At 45.6% G+C, this 17,769-nt stretch overlaps 1 protein-coding gene across 8 annotated transcripts in view; it reads right to left on the reverse strand.

Annotated features, from left to right (window-relative positions):
* LOC146797000 (uncharacterized) overlaps positions 1-17,769 on the reverse strand; it is a 1,179,218-nt gene that overhangs the window by 477,358 nt on the left and 684,091 nt on the right. For all 8 annotated transcript variants that reach the window (XM_085629591.1, XM_085629587.1, XM_085629592.1 and 5 more), the window contains one exon: positions 10,934-10,990. In XM_085629591.1, coding sequence (XP_085485717.1) covers positions 10,934-10,990 — 57 coding nt within the window. The remainder of the gene's footprint in view (positions 1-10,933; positions 10,991-17,769) is intronic.

The raw sequence follows: 17,769 nt of genomic DNA on the forward strand, positions 1-17,769 counted from the left end.
TTACACAAGTAGACTGCCGCACGACCAATTGGGGGAAACTAACAACAGAATTCATGCTCCACAAACAGCTTTGCTCCCTTGAGCCTTATCTTGATCCAATTCAAATTCCTTACGATAGAAAGCTGTACATACAGTTTAGGTTTGGTACTCTCCCCTTGAATGACCTTCTTGCTAAATGGCATCGTAAAGTACAAACACCAAGTACTTACCCCTGTTGCATGGCACTTTCGGAATCCGTGGCCCATGTTATGTCCCCCTGTCTGGCCTATGCATGTCCCAGATCAAAATGGATAAAACCAATCTGTAAACAAAAGAGTACACGCAACTTTCGGGACGCCATGCACATTCTTAAATCAGATACCATACCACTTTGTCTGTGGAGTTGCCAAGTTCCTTGGCCACATGTGGGGCATCAGGAAAAAGGCCCAGGAAGGAAGATTATGAAGGGGGCTGGTTCTCCTGGTTTCTAAAGCTTATTCTGCCTCAATGTGTTTCTGTATCAATTTTTGCACCAATTATAAGTAACAGAATTAGTATGGAAAATAGAGCCCTCCTTCGAGCAATAGGTAGCATTGACTAAATTTGGTATTATCTTCTGGTATACACACACTTTCTATGTTGTAATTAATTTTAATCTTTTATAGTATTTATGTATAGCTGAAGTTGTGATGTTTTAATATTTATTTAGGAGAATGTATTATTCTGATTGATACTCTCCCTAATTGAGTCTGTGGCAGATGCTGGAGGTGGTTCCACAAGTGGCCTTACAGACTTTGAAAGATGTGCCAGTGAAGGACCAGAAAGAGCGCAGGCAGATCTCTAGACTTTTTTTACTTCACCTTAGCCACAACAGCAGTAGAAATGCTCCCTACAACGGCCACCTTCCCTCTGTGAAGTAGCCCAAATGATAATAGTGATGTCCAGAACAGACCTTGCATTGCTAGCTAGAAGGCCATAAACTACAAGGGGTTGGTCAAAAGACCAGGAAACTACAGTATTGCCTTTTTAGGCACTAGAGGTAAAGAAGAGTCTAGCATCGGGAAACAACCTCAACATTCTATACAGTCCTGATGACGAGGGCCCTTCCTAGAGGAAATAGACGACTTCTCCATCATATGGCAACTTCTTTGATTCTTGTGGAAATATCGCATGGGAAGGTGTTCCCTGAAAAGTTATTTGCTTTTAGATAGACAGTCTGCATAAGAGATTCCAGTTAGGCTTTAGCCAACAATATCTTGCCACCCTGCTCCCTTAAGAGATTTTGTGCACAGAGGTGCAAAGGTCACAGGCAGCAGTATCAAGTCCCAACCTCAAACACAGGATACACTGGTTATGAAACGCCGAAAAGGACACCTTTTTGCAGCATCGTCTGCAAAATATGAAGCCTATTGTCCTTTGAGGAGTCATTTGACCTATGTGCTGTAAAATAGCTGAGGAATGTGTTGTTGAAACACAGAGTGTTCCGGACTAAGTTCATGTTGTACGGAAAGACAAGCGCTGACGCCTGCACTGCGGATTTCCCATAATGTCACGCCTGGAGATCAAGTTTGACATGGAGCCGCCTGCAGCACTGAAGTCATAATTGTAGTTTTCTGGACACGACTGAAGTATGAAAGATATATTCTAAATTTGAACAATCTGTGAGAAGACATTCATAAGAAGAGAAGAACAAATTACGTGCCTTTGGTAACACCTTAGTGAGATTATCCAGCAGCAGATTCCTTAGCTTAGAGTTTTCCCCAGGCATAAGACTGGATCCGGAATTTTATTTTTGTGACCAGTACCCCGAGCACCGTAGGGTGGTGTCGTTCAGCTACATTCGGTGTCTTCTACACCAGAAATGATGTGCGTTTTGCGTATATAAAGGCACTACCCCAGCATGTTGATATCAGTTTCTTTTCTCGATTTTCCACACCAGAAGCTTGAAACCTCGAAGAGTACTGACCACTGGTGAGTGAAAACTAGAGCCATGAAAGGGGGAATGCCTTAAGTTAATAAATCTGTTCATGGAGTGGGGAGGATGGGTGGGTCAGTATGGAATCTACTGCTTGATAAGAGTCTATCACATAAGGCATTAATGTAGGTAGGTAATTTGTTTGCATGATATAGGCTTCTAGCCGCAGATTCCTTACCTTAGAATAGATACTTAAGTAATTTCTCTCCGGCAAAGGGTGGGTGAAATGATTTCACACTAATAAGTCCTGCAGGACCGAACGGGAAAAGTGCCCATCTCTACAGACCAGACTGACCAGACAGTAGTGCTTGGTAAATATGTGCAGAGATGCCAATGTCGCTGGGTGGCAGGTGTCCAGGACCAGAACTCTGCCTGCTAACGCAGTGGCCGCAGCCTTGGCAATGGTGAAATGAGCACACAAACCCTCAGAGGGTTGCTTCTTGGCCAATTCGTAGCAAATTTTGATACAGATCACGATGCATCAGCAGATGGTCTGTTTCTGTACTGTCTTCCCTTTCTGGGCTCCGACAAAACCACACACAGAGTTGGTCATCCACAAGAACTCTTGCGCGGTCAAGGTAGAACGGCAATGCTCTTTTTGGGTCCAGCCGGTGGAGTCGCTCCTCTTACTTAGAAGGATGAGGCAGAGTGTAAAACGTAGGCAGGGTGATGGACTGGCCAACATGAATGGGGGTGACCACCTTCAGTAGGAAAGAAGCTCTAGTGCGAAGGACCAGCTTGTCTGGAAAGACGTTGAGGTACGGAGGCTTATATGAAAAAGCCTGGCGCTTAATGACCTTCTGGGCAGTTTTTATTTCCACTAGAATGGCCGTCTTGATAGTGAGAAGCCTGACAGGACAATTGTGAAGCGACTCGAAGGGGGAGCATTTTAGACAAGTTAAGACTACATTTTTTTAATCAATTCTTTTTATTGAACATTTTCGACATAACTCACCATCAAAAAATCATGAGCAAGCGACATCACAAATTCCATATTTCCAATCAATTACATCACATATCAGGTCACATTTACAATATAAAATAATTCAAGGGGTTTCAAGAGTTTCAGGATCAGTCCGGGGAGAAGGTGGAGTACAGATATCGCCTCTGTATAGATTCCATGCCCCCCACACCCTTCTCCATTTACCAGGGCACCCTCTTGCCGCATAGACTGATTTCTACCTAAACATATACTAGTCTAGGTCTTCTTCCCACTTTCTTAACTTGGGTGGTTGGCTTGCTCCCCACTGCTGTGCTATGTTCCTTTTCGCGATCATGTATGCCAGGGTTGCCCATTGCGTAGTGTACGAGTTGAGATCTGTAGGCACCCAAATGTTAAGGAGACACCTGCGAGTCTCGGGCTGAAGCACAATGTGAAGGACCTCCCGTAGTGTGTGGTGTATGGCTTGCCAATATGGCTGTATGCGTAGGCAATTCCACAAAAGGTGAATGAATGTTCCGGTTTCCCCACACCCTCTTCTGCACTCCCCACTCTCTGCTTTACCCATTCGTACCAAGCAGGGCCCTGTAATGTAGATCCTATGTAATATTTTGAGCTGCACCAACCTCAGCCTAGCCTGGATTGCAACCTCCCGCGGGGAGGACACCGCCTCCTGCCAGTCCCCTTCATCTAGTTCTAAGCCATCACTAATCCATTTCTCCTTCAAGGCTTGTAGCGAGTCTGCCATGTTATTAAACAATTTTTTATAAATATGTGAGATGGTCTTCTCCAGGAGATGTCCATCGAGCAACCTATCCTCCAGGGGGGAGGCTTCCGGAAGTGTGGTGTTACCGGACACCTGGGTGAGCAAAGCATGCCGTATTTGAAGATACCGATAGTATTCTGTGTCCGCCAAGCTGTACTGTTGTTTGAGAGAAGTGAAAGGGAGAATTGTCCCCTCACCCCAGACATCTTTAATCTGCAAAATTCCAATGAGATCCCATTTGTCGAAGCCCTTGGTTTCCCTAGACTCCCCAGTCTCTCGGAGTTCCATAATGGAGTAGCCAGGGTGAGCCTATTGTCCCATCTCAATTGTTTGTTGGCCGCATGCCACACATGGATTGAATGTGCAGTTGGTCCAGTGAGAGGGATTCTGCGTGGTTTGGCATACAATGCCCTGCTGTACTCCCCCCCCCCCCTCCCCCATTTTTACCGGGAGACCCAGGGGAACGCTGGGAGAGGGGAAATTTGAGTGAGCCCGGTGATGTCACAACTTTCCCACACAAAAATGTGTGAAAAAAGTGATTGTTTCAGCTAAAATTGAGGTTTGCAGGGGATTCTGGGTAAGGAAACGTTGGGGGATCCACGCAAGCCATACCTCCCTGGAAGCCCCCGGGTGTCTAGTTTTCAGAAATGTATGGGTTTGGTAGGTTTCCCTAGATGGCCGCCGAGCACCGGGCCAAAAACCCAGGTGACCCCCCTTGCAAAACCAGGTGGTTTTGAGATAGGCAATTTTGATGTCACCTCACTACGTTTTGGGCCCTTGCCTGTCGCGGGTACTTGGGCCTCCCACACAAGTGAGGCACCATTTTTACCGGGAGACCCAGGGGAACGCTGGGAGGTGGGAAATTTGAGGGAGCCTGGTGATGCCACTACTTTCCCACACAAAAATGTATGAAAAAAGTGTTTTTTTCAGCTAAAATTGAGGTTTGCAGGGGATTCTGGGTAAGGAAACGTAGGGGGATCCACGCAAGCCATACCTCCCTGGAAGCCCCCGGGTGTCTAGTTTTCAAAAATGTATGGGTTTGGTAGGTTTCCCTAGATGGCCGCCGAGCACCGGGCCAAAAACCCAGGTGACCCCCCTTGCAAAACCAGGTGGTTTTGAGATAGGCAATTTTGATGTCGCCTCACTACGTTTTGGGCCCTTGCCTGTTGTGGGTACTTGGGCCTCCCACACAAGTGAGGCACCATTTTTACCGGGAGACCCAGGGGAACGCTGGGAGGTGGAAAATTTGAGATGGACTTCAGTATGGATTGTGGTGGACAGGCCTTCAAGGTTAACCCACAATTGACACCACTAGGGTACACCTGCTTGTGCTAAGACATCAAGCCTTCTAAGGTCTAGTGGGGCCTTCTACGGTCTAGCATGGGAATGTGCTCCCTCAGTACAGTGGTGTGGTGGACTGGTCATGAATGCAGAACCCGGTTCCCCAGTTCCAAATTCCACAGCTCTGGCCATAGTGCCACATCCCCACTGAACACCATACTTGCCCACTGAGAGAAACTCGCACTGCCTTCAGCTATAACCTAATTGTGCCCGCAATAAACACTTGGATGTGGCTCAATTCAAATTATGCACTTGATAAGAGTAATATGCTGCCTAAAAAAAAAAAAAAAAGCAACCACTCATAGGGAATGCAAAGCATGTGAAATGTAAGCAGAAACAACATGGTTACCTAAACGATCTCTCACTAACTATTCAGAAATCAGCGAGTGGTTTCACCTGAAAAGTTATGGACATGACTAGAGGGCCCTGAAGGGAACCGTTTCACTGTCCATTGATTATATCCTTACAAAACGCAAGCAGTATGGTATAAAAAGACCACATCCATAAACACAGAGCCATGGTACACATTGTGTTTTCCAATCCACCCATCAACCAGGTATTGCAGTACCTCCAGGAATGATACACTCTCCCAACCTGGAAACAACAATGCTCTTCAAAGAAAGACGAGAAAATGAAAGTAGCACTTCACTGGCAAACTCTGTAAAGTGATGCTGGTGTATTTGGATGTAAAAAAAAAAAAAAACAATCTGCCACTTTGCAACCCCTCTGTCTTGCTATTAGTTAGGTATCATATAAGAAATGCTATTTCTCTACATGCTGCTGCACTTTGGATTTGAAAAACTAAAAAGAAGGGCATTTCTCGGATCCATTTCACAGGGAAGCAACTAGAAAGACGAGCGTTTTCAAATTTGGATCCATTTCACAGGGAAGCAACAACAGGCACACACGAACGAAGCCAAGCCTCGTGGCATGCCAAAGTGCCCCCACCCTAACCTAAACCCACCGATGCAAAAATCATGCTGCTGCACTTTGGATTTGATAAATGAAAAAGAAGGGCATTTCTCAGGATTTTTAGATCCATTTAACAGGGAAGCAACATGAAAGACGAGCGTTTTTCAACTTGGGAAACAATTTAGAGGGAAGCAACAACAGGCACACACGAACGAAGCCGAGCCTCGTGGCATGCCTTAGCATACCAAAGTCCCCCCACCCTAACCCAAACCCACCGATGCAAAAAAAAACCCTCCCCAGCCCCAAAACTCACCTTTACTCTCCGTGGCGCAGGAAGCAAAAGGCTTCCTGCGCCTCGGAGAGCAAAGGGAAACCTCCAATGACGTCAGTGCGGCTCGCGCGCTGACGTCATTGATGACGCGGGGGAGGCAGGGGAAGGTCTTCCCCTGCCTTAACAGTAAAAAAAAAAAAAAGATCGACCACTCACGGGGGGAGCGCCAGCGCTTCCCCCGTGGGTGGGTGTCATGACGAGATGGTCTCGTCATGGGCACAGCGCGACCGTGCTCCATGACGAGACCATCTCGTCATGGGCACAGAAGGGGTTAAGGGTCAACTTAGATAGCGCAATTCGGGTCCTGCCGTCCCAAATGAGTTCTCTTTGTAGGTGTTCTATTTCTTTAAAATAGGACGCTGGGACTGGGTCCACTGATTAAGCCTAAAGTTAGGTTCCACTGAGGCATGATGAAGAGTGGAGGAAGAATAAATGTTGAAAACCTTTCACAAACCTTTGTACAATAGGAGACCTGAAAACGATAGCTGATCTGGCAGCCGCAGACATGCCGAGATGGCGAAAAGATAGCCTTTTAAAGTGCCAAAAGCAAAGCCCTGCTGGGCAAGGGAAAAAATAAACAGAAGAGCCTTAGAAAGGGAAGCAGAAAGGGGATCAACCTGTTTTGCTGCACACCATGCCACAAACTAGCTCCAAAAGCAGGTGTATACCATCTTGATGGAGAAACACCAGGATCCAAGATGACATTACAGACTTCAGGCGGAGGGTCAAAAGCTGTCAACTGTCACTGCTCAATCTCCACACATGAAGGCAGACCTTTGACACGTTCAGGTGAGGGAACCCTCCCCTGCTGGTGCAACTGAAGATCCTCCCGAAGGAGCAACCTGATTGAAGGACAGATGGCCATGCTCAACTGCTGGGAATACCAGACTCTCCAAGCCTAGTCCGGAGCCACAAGGATGGCTTGGACCAGGTATTTCCTGATCTTCTTGAGAACTCTGGACAGGAATGGTATGGGCAGAAAGGCGTACAGGAGGCCTAAGCTCCCCTCGATACATAAAGCCAACAGATCTAAGGCTCTCCCCACTGTTGAAAGACACCTTGCGCCACTTCCTGATGAAGACGCCGATCATGATCCGCTAGGCATCTTCGGCTGAGTTCGTCCGCTCTAGGGTTTAGAGATCCCCCCAGGTGTTTAACCACCACGAAAACGCCCAAACATTCCACTCATGTCCAGCCTTGCAGAGCCTCTTGCCAAAGGGGCTAAAGTCCCACCCCGCCATGTTTGCTGCAGTACCACATGGCAGTAGTGTTGTCCATGAACACCTACATTAGCCTTCCCTTGATGGAGAGTAGAAAGGCTTTCTATGACAGTCGGATCTCTGGGAGCTCCAACAGGTTAATGTCGAGTCCGGATTCCGCCGGAGAATAGAGTCCTCTGATCTCCAACCCTCCTTAACGGCCGCCACAGCCTAGGGGTGAAGGACCTGTCAATACTGTTAGATCTGGTTATGGAAGGGAGAGGGGTCTGCTCCTGACCCGATTGTGATTTATTAACCACCACTGCAGTTCTTTTGCAGTGCCCTTCGAGATCTGGACGATGTCGTGAGATTCGCCCGATGCTGCACCAATGGAACTTCAGGTCTCACTACAGAGCCCGCATATGCCAGCAGGCATGTGTCACAAGCAGGATGCAGGATGCCATGAGGCCCAGCAGCATTAGGGTCTGTCACTTGAAATTCAGGATAGAGGCTGAAACATCAATATAATAGTCTGAGTATTCTGGACAAGCTGTTCGGGAGGATAAGCCCAAAACTGCACTGTGTCCAGAACAACTCCAATGAAAGGGAGCATCTGAGAAGGGGTCAGGCGTGCCTTCAGCTTGTTGAAAGTGAACCCCAACAAGTGCAGGAGGTTCGCCGTAGTCTGGAGGTGGGAGAGGGCTGCCTGAGACTGGCCCGCCGTCAGCAGCCTGTCATCGAGATGGGGGAAGACTGGCACCTGTGATCTCCGCAGATGAGCTGCGACCACTGCCAGCATCTTGGGGAACCCCAGAGGGGCGCTGCCAAGACCAAAGGGGAGCACGGTGAACAGAAAGTGCTTATGACCCACCGTGAACCACAGGTAACGTCTGAAGGCAGGACAGGGATGTGGAAGTGTGCATCCTGCATGTCCACCGCTATGTTTCAGTCTCCCAGGCATACAGGACTTGAGCGAGAAATGAGTCTGTCAGTGCAGTTCTTTGGCCAAGGCGCAGTTTGAGGCTGAAACCAAACAGAGAAGATCCTCCATGTGTTGTATGCAAAAACCAAGGCGTAGTCTTTGTCCTGAGTGAGGGTTCTACTTAGGACCCTTGGGAAGATTGGTCTCCAAAGTCAGAGTTGTTAGAGGACGCATTTTCTCATATGTCCCTAGAGTATAGGAGGCCCCACCCATTTTGCCATTCAAGCAAGTCCATTGAACTTGCTCAATGCTCTGTCCAGACAGTGGCCCATGAAAGTCTCAGCACCACATCCTATTGGGCACCAACCATCGATACAGAGCTGGATTGTCTTCCTGCACCCAAAAGCTTTAAATGCAATAGATGCAAACTTACTGTGATCCTCTGGAGACAAAGTTTACAGACCTGAAGATTAGCTGTATATGGGAATTTACAATCATAGTCGGGGCAATTAAATAGCGTTTTCTTACTACTCTCCTTGTACACAAGCCATTCTCATATGATCTGCCCTGGGCTTTCTAATCCGATACGGTTATGAAACAGTTGGTGGTCATATGGGTTCTTCTGAAGCAGTCGGTGGTAGCATGAAGATCTCATGTATAGAAGTAACCTGTCTGGTGTCTCGATGCTGAAAATATCATGTTTCCCAGCTTCTGTAGCACAATAATCCCATAGCACTGGTAGATACCTTTCAACAAGATGGCAGAAAAACAAAACAACGTAGGGTAGAGTCCATATCCTGGTGCACTGTGGATTTCAGAGTAAGTATTGCAAGTCACCTTGAGACCGAAATCTCTCCTTCAAAAACTGGCAACATTTGTGCCCAACACTAGATGGTAAAAGTGCGTGCTGCATGTGATCTAAAGAACAGAATAAACACAAATGTCTATGAGTCTCATTTATGAGATATCACTAAGTATTTTACCAGTAGGTGGCTCATAATTTGCATAAATTGAATTAATGCAGATGGCACAGTGCTCATAGGTGCAGTAATGCGAACAATAAAATATGGTACATATATTCAATAGGTATATTCACAAATCTATACGGTGTACAGTTCAGTATAAATTCTGTTTTCTGTATTGAATCTTATGTATACTGGACAATCCCCAATCTGGGGCTTTAAGCGGGCCAGGTCCTGTTGCAGCTCAGCACTGGCAATTCTAAAAACCAGAAGCTTAAATGGGACCCTATCGGGCTCTTCATTTTTATCTCACACCCTCAGTGTGAAAAGAAAATTATTGGCGGAAGTAATACCCATCAACAGCCTTAAATGTAACTTGGAAAAGACTCCTTTGTTACGCATGCTGCTGTGATCAGAAGATATGATCACCCGATAGCGAACTGAAAGTGAATGCCATTAAATCTGCAGAGGGGCAGGAGTGGTGAAAGGCTGAGCTCAGGCTCTAGATCTAACAGGTTACAGTGATAAAGCCTCGCCATGGGCTGTTGTTGCCAAGTATTAGCAGTGTATTAGCAGCTTCTAATCACTTTTCAAACCCACAATAAATAAAAGTAATATTTTATTTTACAAAGCTTTTGATTTAAAGCTCCTAATGGAGCATTATAATTATTTCACTGCCTTATAATTTCAGAATTAAAGCATTTTTAATATTATTCACAAAAAGTCAATGTTGTTAATCATTAATCTTATGCAGCTAACAACCACTGACAAAGCCAATAGTCTTGGCTTGTTTTAGGCGCAATGTCAGTTGTCATATTGTATTTGGATGCAGTAACAGAAAGACACAGCAAAATGCCAGTTGGGTGTCACACTACGCCAAGCAGTTTTTTTTTAGCTTTCAAGGTCAAGCCACATCCTTAATCAAATAGGCCATGCCTGTTTGAGAGCCCCCCCAAATGCCCCACAACAGTTTTATCATCCCAGAAACCCCTTGCCCCAATCCAGTATCAACGTTTCGAACCACACTCTATTTCAGCGAGTCTCTTCAGGAGAAAACATGCCATCTTGCATAACACCTGCATGCTGTGTATAGCCTTCACATGCGGAGGATTTATGTTGAATCGTGGTGCCACAGTCTACTCCCAAAAATACCTACTTGGTTAAATGGAAAGTCCCACCCAAATGCGATCAGCGTATCTATCAGTGGCTTATCAACATGTGGTCTACAGCAGTATGTGCTGCAAAGATGAATGATCTATTCAGCTCTTATTCCGACCAATAAAGATTCCTCAAAAGAGAACCATGGTTCAACCCAAATGGTGATCTATAGAAACAGCACACACCATCAAGATACATCTATGAGGCAGTCTGCTTTCCATTAAAGGATCACTTTTGACATGACATCGAGCATCTACAAAGTACAGTTTAACAAGATTTAGGCACCAGATTCTGCATCTTATTGCATTGATCCATTTTCCACTAATTACATGCTCTGTATCAGACATGTAAAACAGACTGGAAAGAAACGGTCTAATCAAGAGAACTATCTTTAGCAAACCATGAAGGGCAAGAAGGAAAAATATGCTGAAATTAACAATATACTTACTTTCAGTTTTGCCATCAGCATGGCGTCACCTTGCCGTTCAAAAGGAAGTTTCCATTTCTGATGAAAGAGATAACATGTCAAAGTATAAATGTAAGTATACTGAAACAATTGCTAGGCTGGTGATCGCAGAACATACAAATACATGTATTCAACTCTACAACAAGTGCTACAATTATTACTACACACCTTAGTCATGTTCAGTTCTCTCTATTATAGGGCTATTATTTTTCCCCATTTAACTGCTAACATGCAACCTAGTGGCATGACTGAAATGTTTCTATGAATGCCATGAAGAGGAAGAAGAAGCTGAAGAAAACCAGCATCAGGCCTACAATGGATTAAGCAAAATCATTTCTAAAATGATCTAAATAGTATTAGACATCACTTACAGAAGAGGCTTAAAAAATATAGCACCTGCAAAAACGGTATGGAATCATCCGTCCAGCCACCTTACAGCTATTTCTGTTAAGATTGCACAATGCAAATAAAGCAGTTTTGGCACAAGTGACATAAGCTCAAACATTGCTGTGAGGAGACGTTCTGAGCAATGAATAACATGATTAATCTAATTAGGAGCTTTTACAGTGGTACATATCAATTTATTGAAAGGTTCTAATCGCTAAGTTCACCAACTTGGTGAGATGGCTACCAAAATGTAAATAATTGTTCAACAACAAATGATAAAGAGTGAGAAGTTCCTACTGTCATAACTAAGTCACAACCCCAGTTGATGAACGTCTTCAGCAGAAAGCCAGCTTGAAGAGTACAGCCTTCTAGAGTTTTCTGAACCAACAGAGGTTTGGTTCTTCTCACAGGCTTCAAGGTGCTCCAGACACTGCTTTGGACACACTGTAATCTACCTAAATATTTCCATTGCGGAAAGATATTCTATATGATGTGCAAGTGAAACTATATGTTCCAGGCAAGAGAGTAGTGAGGAGTCATTTTGGAACAGCTGAAAATGTTGCTTCAACTGGCCTTCTAGAGGATTCAATGAGCTTTACATTTTAATCCAACTGTTTTGTTTATAGAAATTATCTATCTGGAAATGGTGCTTTGTAGGCGCTTTTGCAATTCATGAACCACATACTGGAGATTCAGGTGGTGTTTTAGAAAAGCATTGAGACTGAGCTCTGTATGGACTGGTTAGGAGACAAGCTGACCACAGCAGTGAGCTTTCTGGTGGGGAGTATGTTCTGGAGTACTCTGAGTCAGATGACCTCAGCACCCTTCTCTTGAGAAAACAAAGCAACCATGCTAACGTTTTGGCCTCAAAGGTGAATAGCGTGAAAGTATATTTTACCTTGATTTAGGAGGAGATGATGGCTTTCCACTTGGGGTTGGCGTCAACACTGATGAGGGGGACCTTACCCTTTTGTTGTCGACTTAGAAAAAGGTATCGACATCGAGTGACTTGACGCCGAAGGTGACCTAAGTCTTGACTGTGAACAGTTTGCCACTGTACTCATTCAACATCAGTGGCCTTGATGTCAGACGAGAAAGCAATCTTTTCTCTTGCTTACAGCTCTGTTTGGCTCTTGTCCTCCAACTATGTATGTAGAAGGAGCAAAGGTAAAAGGCCCTCTCTCCCCTTAAAGCACTCTGAAGCCACTATCTGGAGTCTTTCCATTATGTCCGTGCAGCCTTTTCTTCTGCCTGTACTTTAGGGCTCTCCTGGACATCTTCTGGCAGTGGATACAGTCTTTAGATTGGTGATCCTCTGGGAGACAGACTATACAGACATAAGCCTGGAGGGTTATGTCCAGGCTTATATTTACCCTCAAATAGTGAGGGCATTCTGACTGAAAAATAAAAAGATCCCAGTCAGAAAATAATGGCAAGAAGAACAATAGTTACTTACCTGTAATCTGTGGTTCTCCAGTGTTGGTGTCTTTCATAGATTCACATGCCTGAATCATTCCCCGTCGTTGGAGTGGGAGTCCCACGGTACATAGAAAAGCAATAATTATGCATATAACAACCAAAAAAAACCCTGGTAACCTGAACCAGGAAGTAAAGTAGCCTAAGCTACCAGGAAAAAACTTCCACATCTATGACTATCACAGTCATTATATCCAGTCCAAACTGCAGGCAATCAGGCGACAGCACCCACCAGAATGTTCTCCTCAGAGGCTCAGGCTCTCAGATTTTCTCGCACAGGAGTGAAGCAATACATAACAGCCTAAAAAGCCTCTGAGGGGAGGTGGGCGGGTTGCATGTGAATCTATGAAAGACACCAATACTGGAGAACCACAGATTACAGGTAAGTAACTATTGTTCATCTCCAGTATTTGGGGTGTCTTTCATAGATTCACATGCCTGAATCAGAGTAGATAGCAGTACGTAACCTTATGCTCATAAGACGCTCCTTTGCATCATAGACCATATACATTATGAAACAGTACAACTACAGAGAAATACATGTGTGTTTCATCATCTGGAAAACAATTTCAAGACAGAAATAGTATGGAAAAAAGCGTCTTATAAAAGCATAGTGGAGGAGGGAGAACAGAGGCTCACCTTATTTGAAAAGATTGCGTAGAACAGCTTGTCCGACTGATGCATCCGCATCACTTGCAGCTTCCAAACAGTAGTGTTTGGTAAAAGTATGTCTGCTGGACCATGTTGCCACTTTACAGATCTGATGAAGAGGCACACCGACGAAAAGCGCTGTAGATGAAGAGATCGCTCTCGTAGAGTGTGCTCTAGGGGTCGCTTGCAATGGTCTTCCAGCTTGGTCATGGCATAAACAAATTGCAGCAGAGATCCAACGAGCTATGGTTGGCTTTGATACTGAATGGCCTTGGCGCGGTTTACCATATGCTACAAAGAGTTGGTCCGATGTGCGTATTGATGCTGTCCGCTGTAAGTAAAACTTCAGACATCTCTTGATGTCTAGAGAATGCAAGGCCCTTTCTGCAGCTGTTAGCGTATTTGGGAAGAATGTTTTCGAAATTATAGGTTCATTAAGATGGAAATCCGTCGGAACCTTTGGCATAAATTTTGGATTAGTGCGCAGCACTACAGATTCAGATGAGAATTGCAGAAAGGGTGGATGAACAGTGAACGCTTGGAGGTCACTAACCCTTCTGGTTGATGTTAAAGCCAGCAATAAGGAAACCTTCCAAGAGAGGAACTTTAAATCCACCTTGTGAATGGGCTCGAAAGGATGCCGCATTAGTTGTGAAAGCACTATATTAAGGTGCCAAGAAGGAGGTGGACGCCGAATAGGAGGGAACATCCTAAATAACCCCTTAAAAAATTGTTGGATGACTATTGGAATAAAGAGAGTTAACACCATCCTGCCGAAACCTTGAAATTGCCGCCAAGAACACCTTCAGAGTAGAATGGGAAAGACCGGACCTTGCCAACAGTAGAAAGAAAGGCAGAATTTGTTCTGGTCTTGCATGGATAGGATGGAGATTAGCAGATTGACACCACATGCAAAATCTTTTCCACTTTAATTTGTAGGTTTTAACAGTAGCGGGTGCTTGAGCATTGGCCAAAACATCTTGACAGTCTGGAGGGATATCTAGGCGTGCAAATTCAAGGTGTTGAGGAGCCATGCCGCTAATCTCAGCGAGTTTGGGTCCGGATGATACATTTGGCCGTTCTGAAGGGTCAGAAGCTGTGGAATTGGTCGAAACTGTATGGGCTCGGCCTCCGAGAGGAGGAGAAGTTCCGTAAACCAGTACTGGCGGGGCCATCTGGGAGCAATTAGGATCATGCGGCAAGGCTGTTGTTTGATCCTGTGCAGAACCCGTGGAACCAACGGAATCGGTGGAAAAGCGTAGGCATATATTTGCGACCAATTCATCGAAAAGGCATTTCCCAGCGATTTTTTGTGGGGAACCCAACTTGCAAAGAATGGGCATTTGCGGTTCTGGCTGGTTGCAAAGAGGTCTAGATCGGGATTCCCCCATTTCTGAAACACTCCGTCTAGGGACGGTTGGTGTAGTTCTCATTTGTGATTTGACGTTGTGGTTCTGCTGAGGGAATCCGCCAGAACATTGGTGATTCCCGGGACGTGAATGGCTTTGAGGCTGATCTTGTGACGGATCGCCCAATCCCAAATATCTTGCGCTTGCTGAGATAGTAGGGCTGACCTCGTCCCGCCTTGTTTGTTTAAGTAATGCATACTTGTCGTATTGTCTGTTCTTACTAGTACGCATGCTCCTCTGATGATGGCTTGGAAGGATTTTAAAGCCAAGAATATGGCTCGCAGCTCTAAGAGGTTGATATGCCACTTTCTTTGTTCTAGAGTCCACCTGCCATTGACTGTCATTCCTTGAAGGTGCGCTCCCCAACCCTCGAGGGATGCATCTGTGGTGTTGGTGAAATCCGGCATTTCGACCAGAAATGGATAACCCTCTTTCAAGTGCTTCATCTGACCCCACCACTGAAAGGCGTCCCGCATTCGTGAGGTGATGTGAATGTTATCCTCGAATGACCCTGTGATCTGAAGCCATTGCAGATTGAGCTCCTCTTTCAACGGCATCATTCTGTACCGGCAGTTGGGAATGAGATGAATGCAAGAAGAAATCATTCCTAGGAAGGATTTGTACACACGGACTGAAACGCACTCTTTTGATAGTAGTGAGCGCGTGAGGTTGCGTAACTTGACTTGCCTTTCTTTTGACACAAAGGCCTTGGACAGATTTGTGTCCAGTGTTGCTCCTAGGAACGTTCTTCTTTGCGAAGGAGTTAGATGTGATTTCTCTAGATTTGTGGAAAGACCTAGGGACTGAAAGAGTAAGAGGCATTTTTGAACATGCTCGGATGCTACCTTGGCGGAACTCGCCTTGATAAGGCAGTCGTCCAGGTACGGGAAAATTTGAATTCCATGCAGACGGAGATGTGCAGTCACTGGCGCTATGACCTTTGTGAATACTCTGGGTGCAGAACGGAGTCCAAATGGGAGGACTCTGAATTGAAAATCCCTGCCAGCCACTCTGAACCGTAGAAATTTTCTGTGCCTGGGTAGGATTGGTACATGAAAATAAGCGTCCTGTAGGTCGAGGGTGGCCATGTGATCCCCCATCGAAAGCAACTGTAGAATTTCTTGGAGCGTTAACATCCGGAAAGACATTTTCTTTAAAAATTTGTTGAGAGCGCGAAGATCGAGAATTGGACGCCACTCCCCTGACTTTTTCCGGATAAGGAAAAATCTTGAATAAAAGCCCGTCCCTTTCTGCAGTAGAGGGACTTTTTCGATTGCTCCCTTTTGAATCAGATTTATTTGGGAAAAAAGCTCCTTGAGATGAGCAGGGGGTGGTCCTTTGGGAGGATAATTTGGCGGAACTTTTGTGAATTCCAGAGCATGGCCTCTGGATACTATATCCAACACCCACTTGTCTGTCGTAATCTTGGACCAATTTGAATAAAAGTGGGATATTTGACCTCCAATTTTTGTACGGGGCAACGGTAGAGATGGTGGCAGACCTCATTGTTTCTTACTGGACTCTCGTCCACGAAAGGATTGTTTCCTTCGAGACGGAGTACGGTTGACATCGTTGTCCGTAATATTGTTGGCGATGATTTTGAGATCTTTGGCCAGGCTGGGAGGTTTGAAAGGAACGCTGCTGATTATAACCTCCCCTGCTAGAGAAGGATCCACGTCCTCTGGCACCACGGAAGGAAAACATCCGGAATTGCAGGCTACCAAGAGACCTCGCCGTCTCTGTATCCTTCTTAATCGCCTGTAGTGCTTCATCCACATGTGGACCAAATAAGGACTCACCATCAAATGGCATGTCTATGATCTTTGACTGCACCTCCTGACGAAAAGTCGTTGACTTTAGCCAACCCTGCCTCCTTAACACTGCAGCTCCCGCCAACTGCCTGAACCCAGTAGATGCCACATCCACTGCTGCATCAATGATCTCTGCCTTTGCATACTTCCCTTCCTGCAAGATCTTTAAGGCCTCGGATTTTGAAGGCTCCGGTAACATATCGATGAAAGGAGAGATGTCGGACCACATCTGGCGAACGTATCTCCCCAATATAGCCAGGGAGTTTGCAGCTCGAACTGTGGTTGCTGCCATCGTGGAAACCTTCTTTCCTATTGCATCTGATCTCCTGCCGTCTCTATCAGGTGGAGCTGATATGGGCGATGATGGGTTCCTAGCCCATCTCTGAGCCGCTTGAGCTATAACAGAGTCTGCTTTAGGTTGACCAATAAGGCATGCTGGTGAATTACTTGGGGCCTTATACTTTTTATCCAACCGTGGTAACACTGCTGGAAGAGAGTTTGGAGTAGTCATTAGTCGTAATCCCTCTTTCCAAATGAAATCAATGATTGGGATTGCCCGAACCTGCTTCCTTGGTTGGTCTTTAAAATCATAAAGGAAGCAGTCATCCTCCTTTGCTTCCATGGGGATCAGGAATATCTTGGTAGCTCTCTCCATAAGTGAATGGAAATTTCCGATATCCACCGGGAGAGAGTCCACCGGGGCCGGAGCACTTGGAGATGGAGTTTGCACCTGATAATCGTCCCACTCCGACATCACAGATTGATCATCTACTTCTCCTTCTTCCCTTTCGTCAGTAGCATGTGAGTGACGAGCTGGCAATGGAGAAGGTGGTCTTGGAGACTGAAAAGACGGTATCGACACTCTTGGCATAGGTGTCGACGCTAGAGATTCCGCCGAATCCGAAGGAGGGAAACGCCTAAAATAGTCCTGCAACATATACTGCAGATTATTGAGCAAATCTAATGGCATTTGAGCAGAAGGCACTGGTACGGGAGGTGGCGACTGTGGTGCAGTATCAGGATCTTCGTCTTGGTCGTCATCTTGAAATTGGATGAAGAGCTCCGATGGACTCCTTGCAGTCCG

The sequence above is a fragment of the Triturus cristatus genome, chromosome 10 (genome assembly GCF_964204655.1).
Source record: "Triturus cristatus chromosome 10, aTriCri1.1, whole genome shotgun sequence".
In the NCBI taxonomy this organism is placed as follows: Eukaryota; Metazoa; Chordata; class Amphibia; order Caudata; family Salamandridae; genus Triturus; species Triturus cristatus.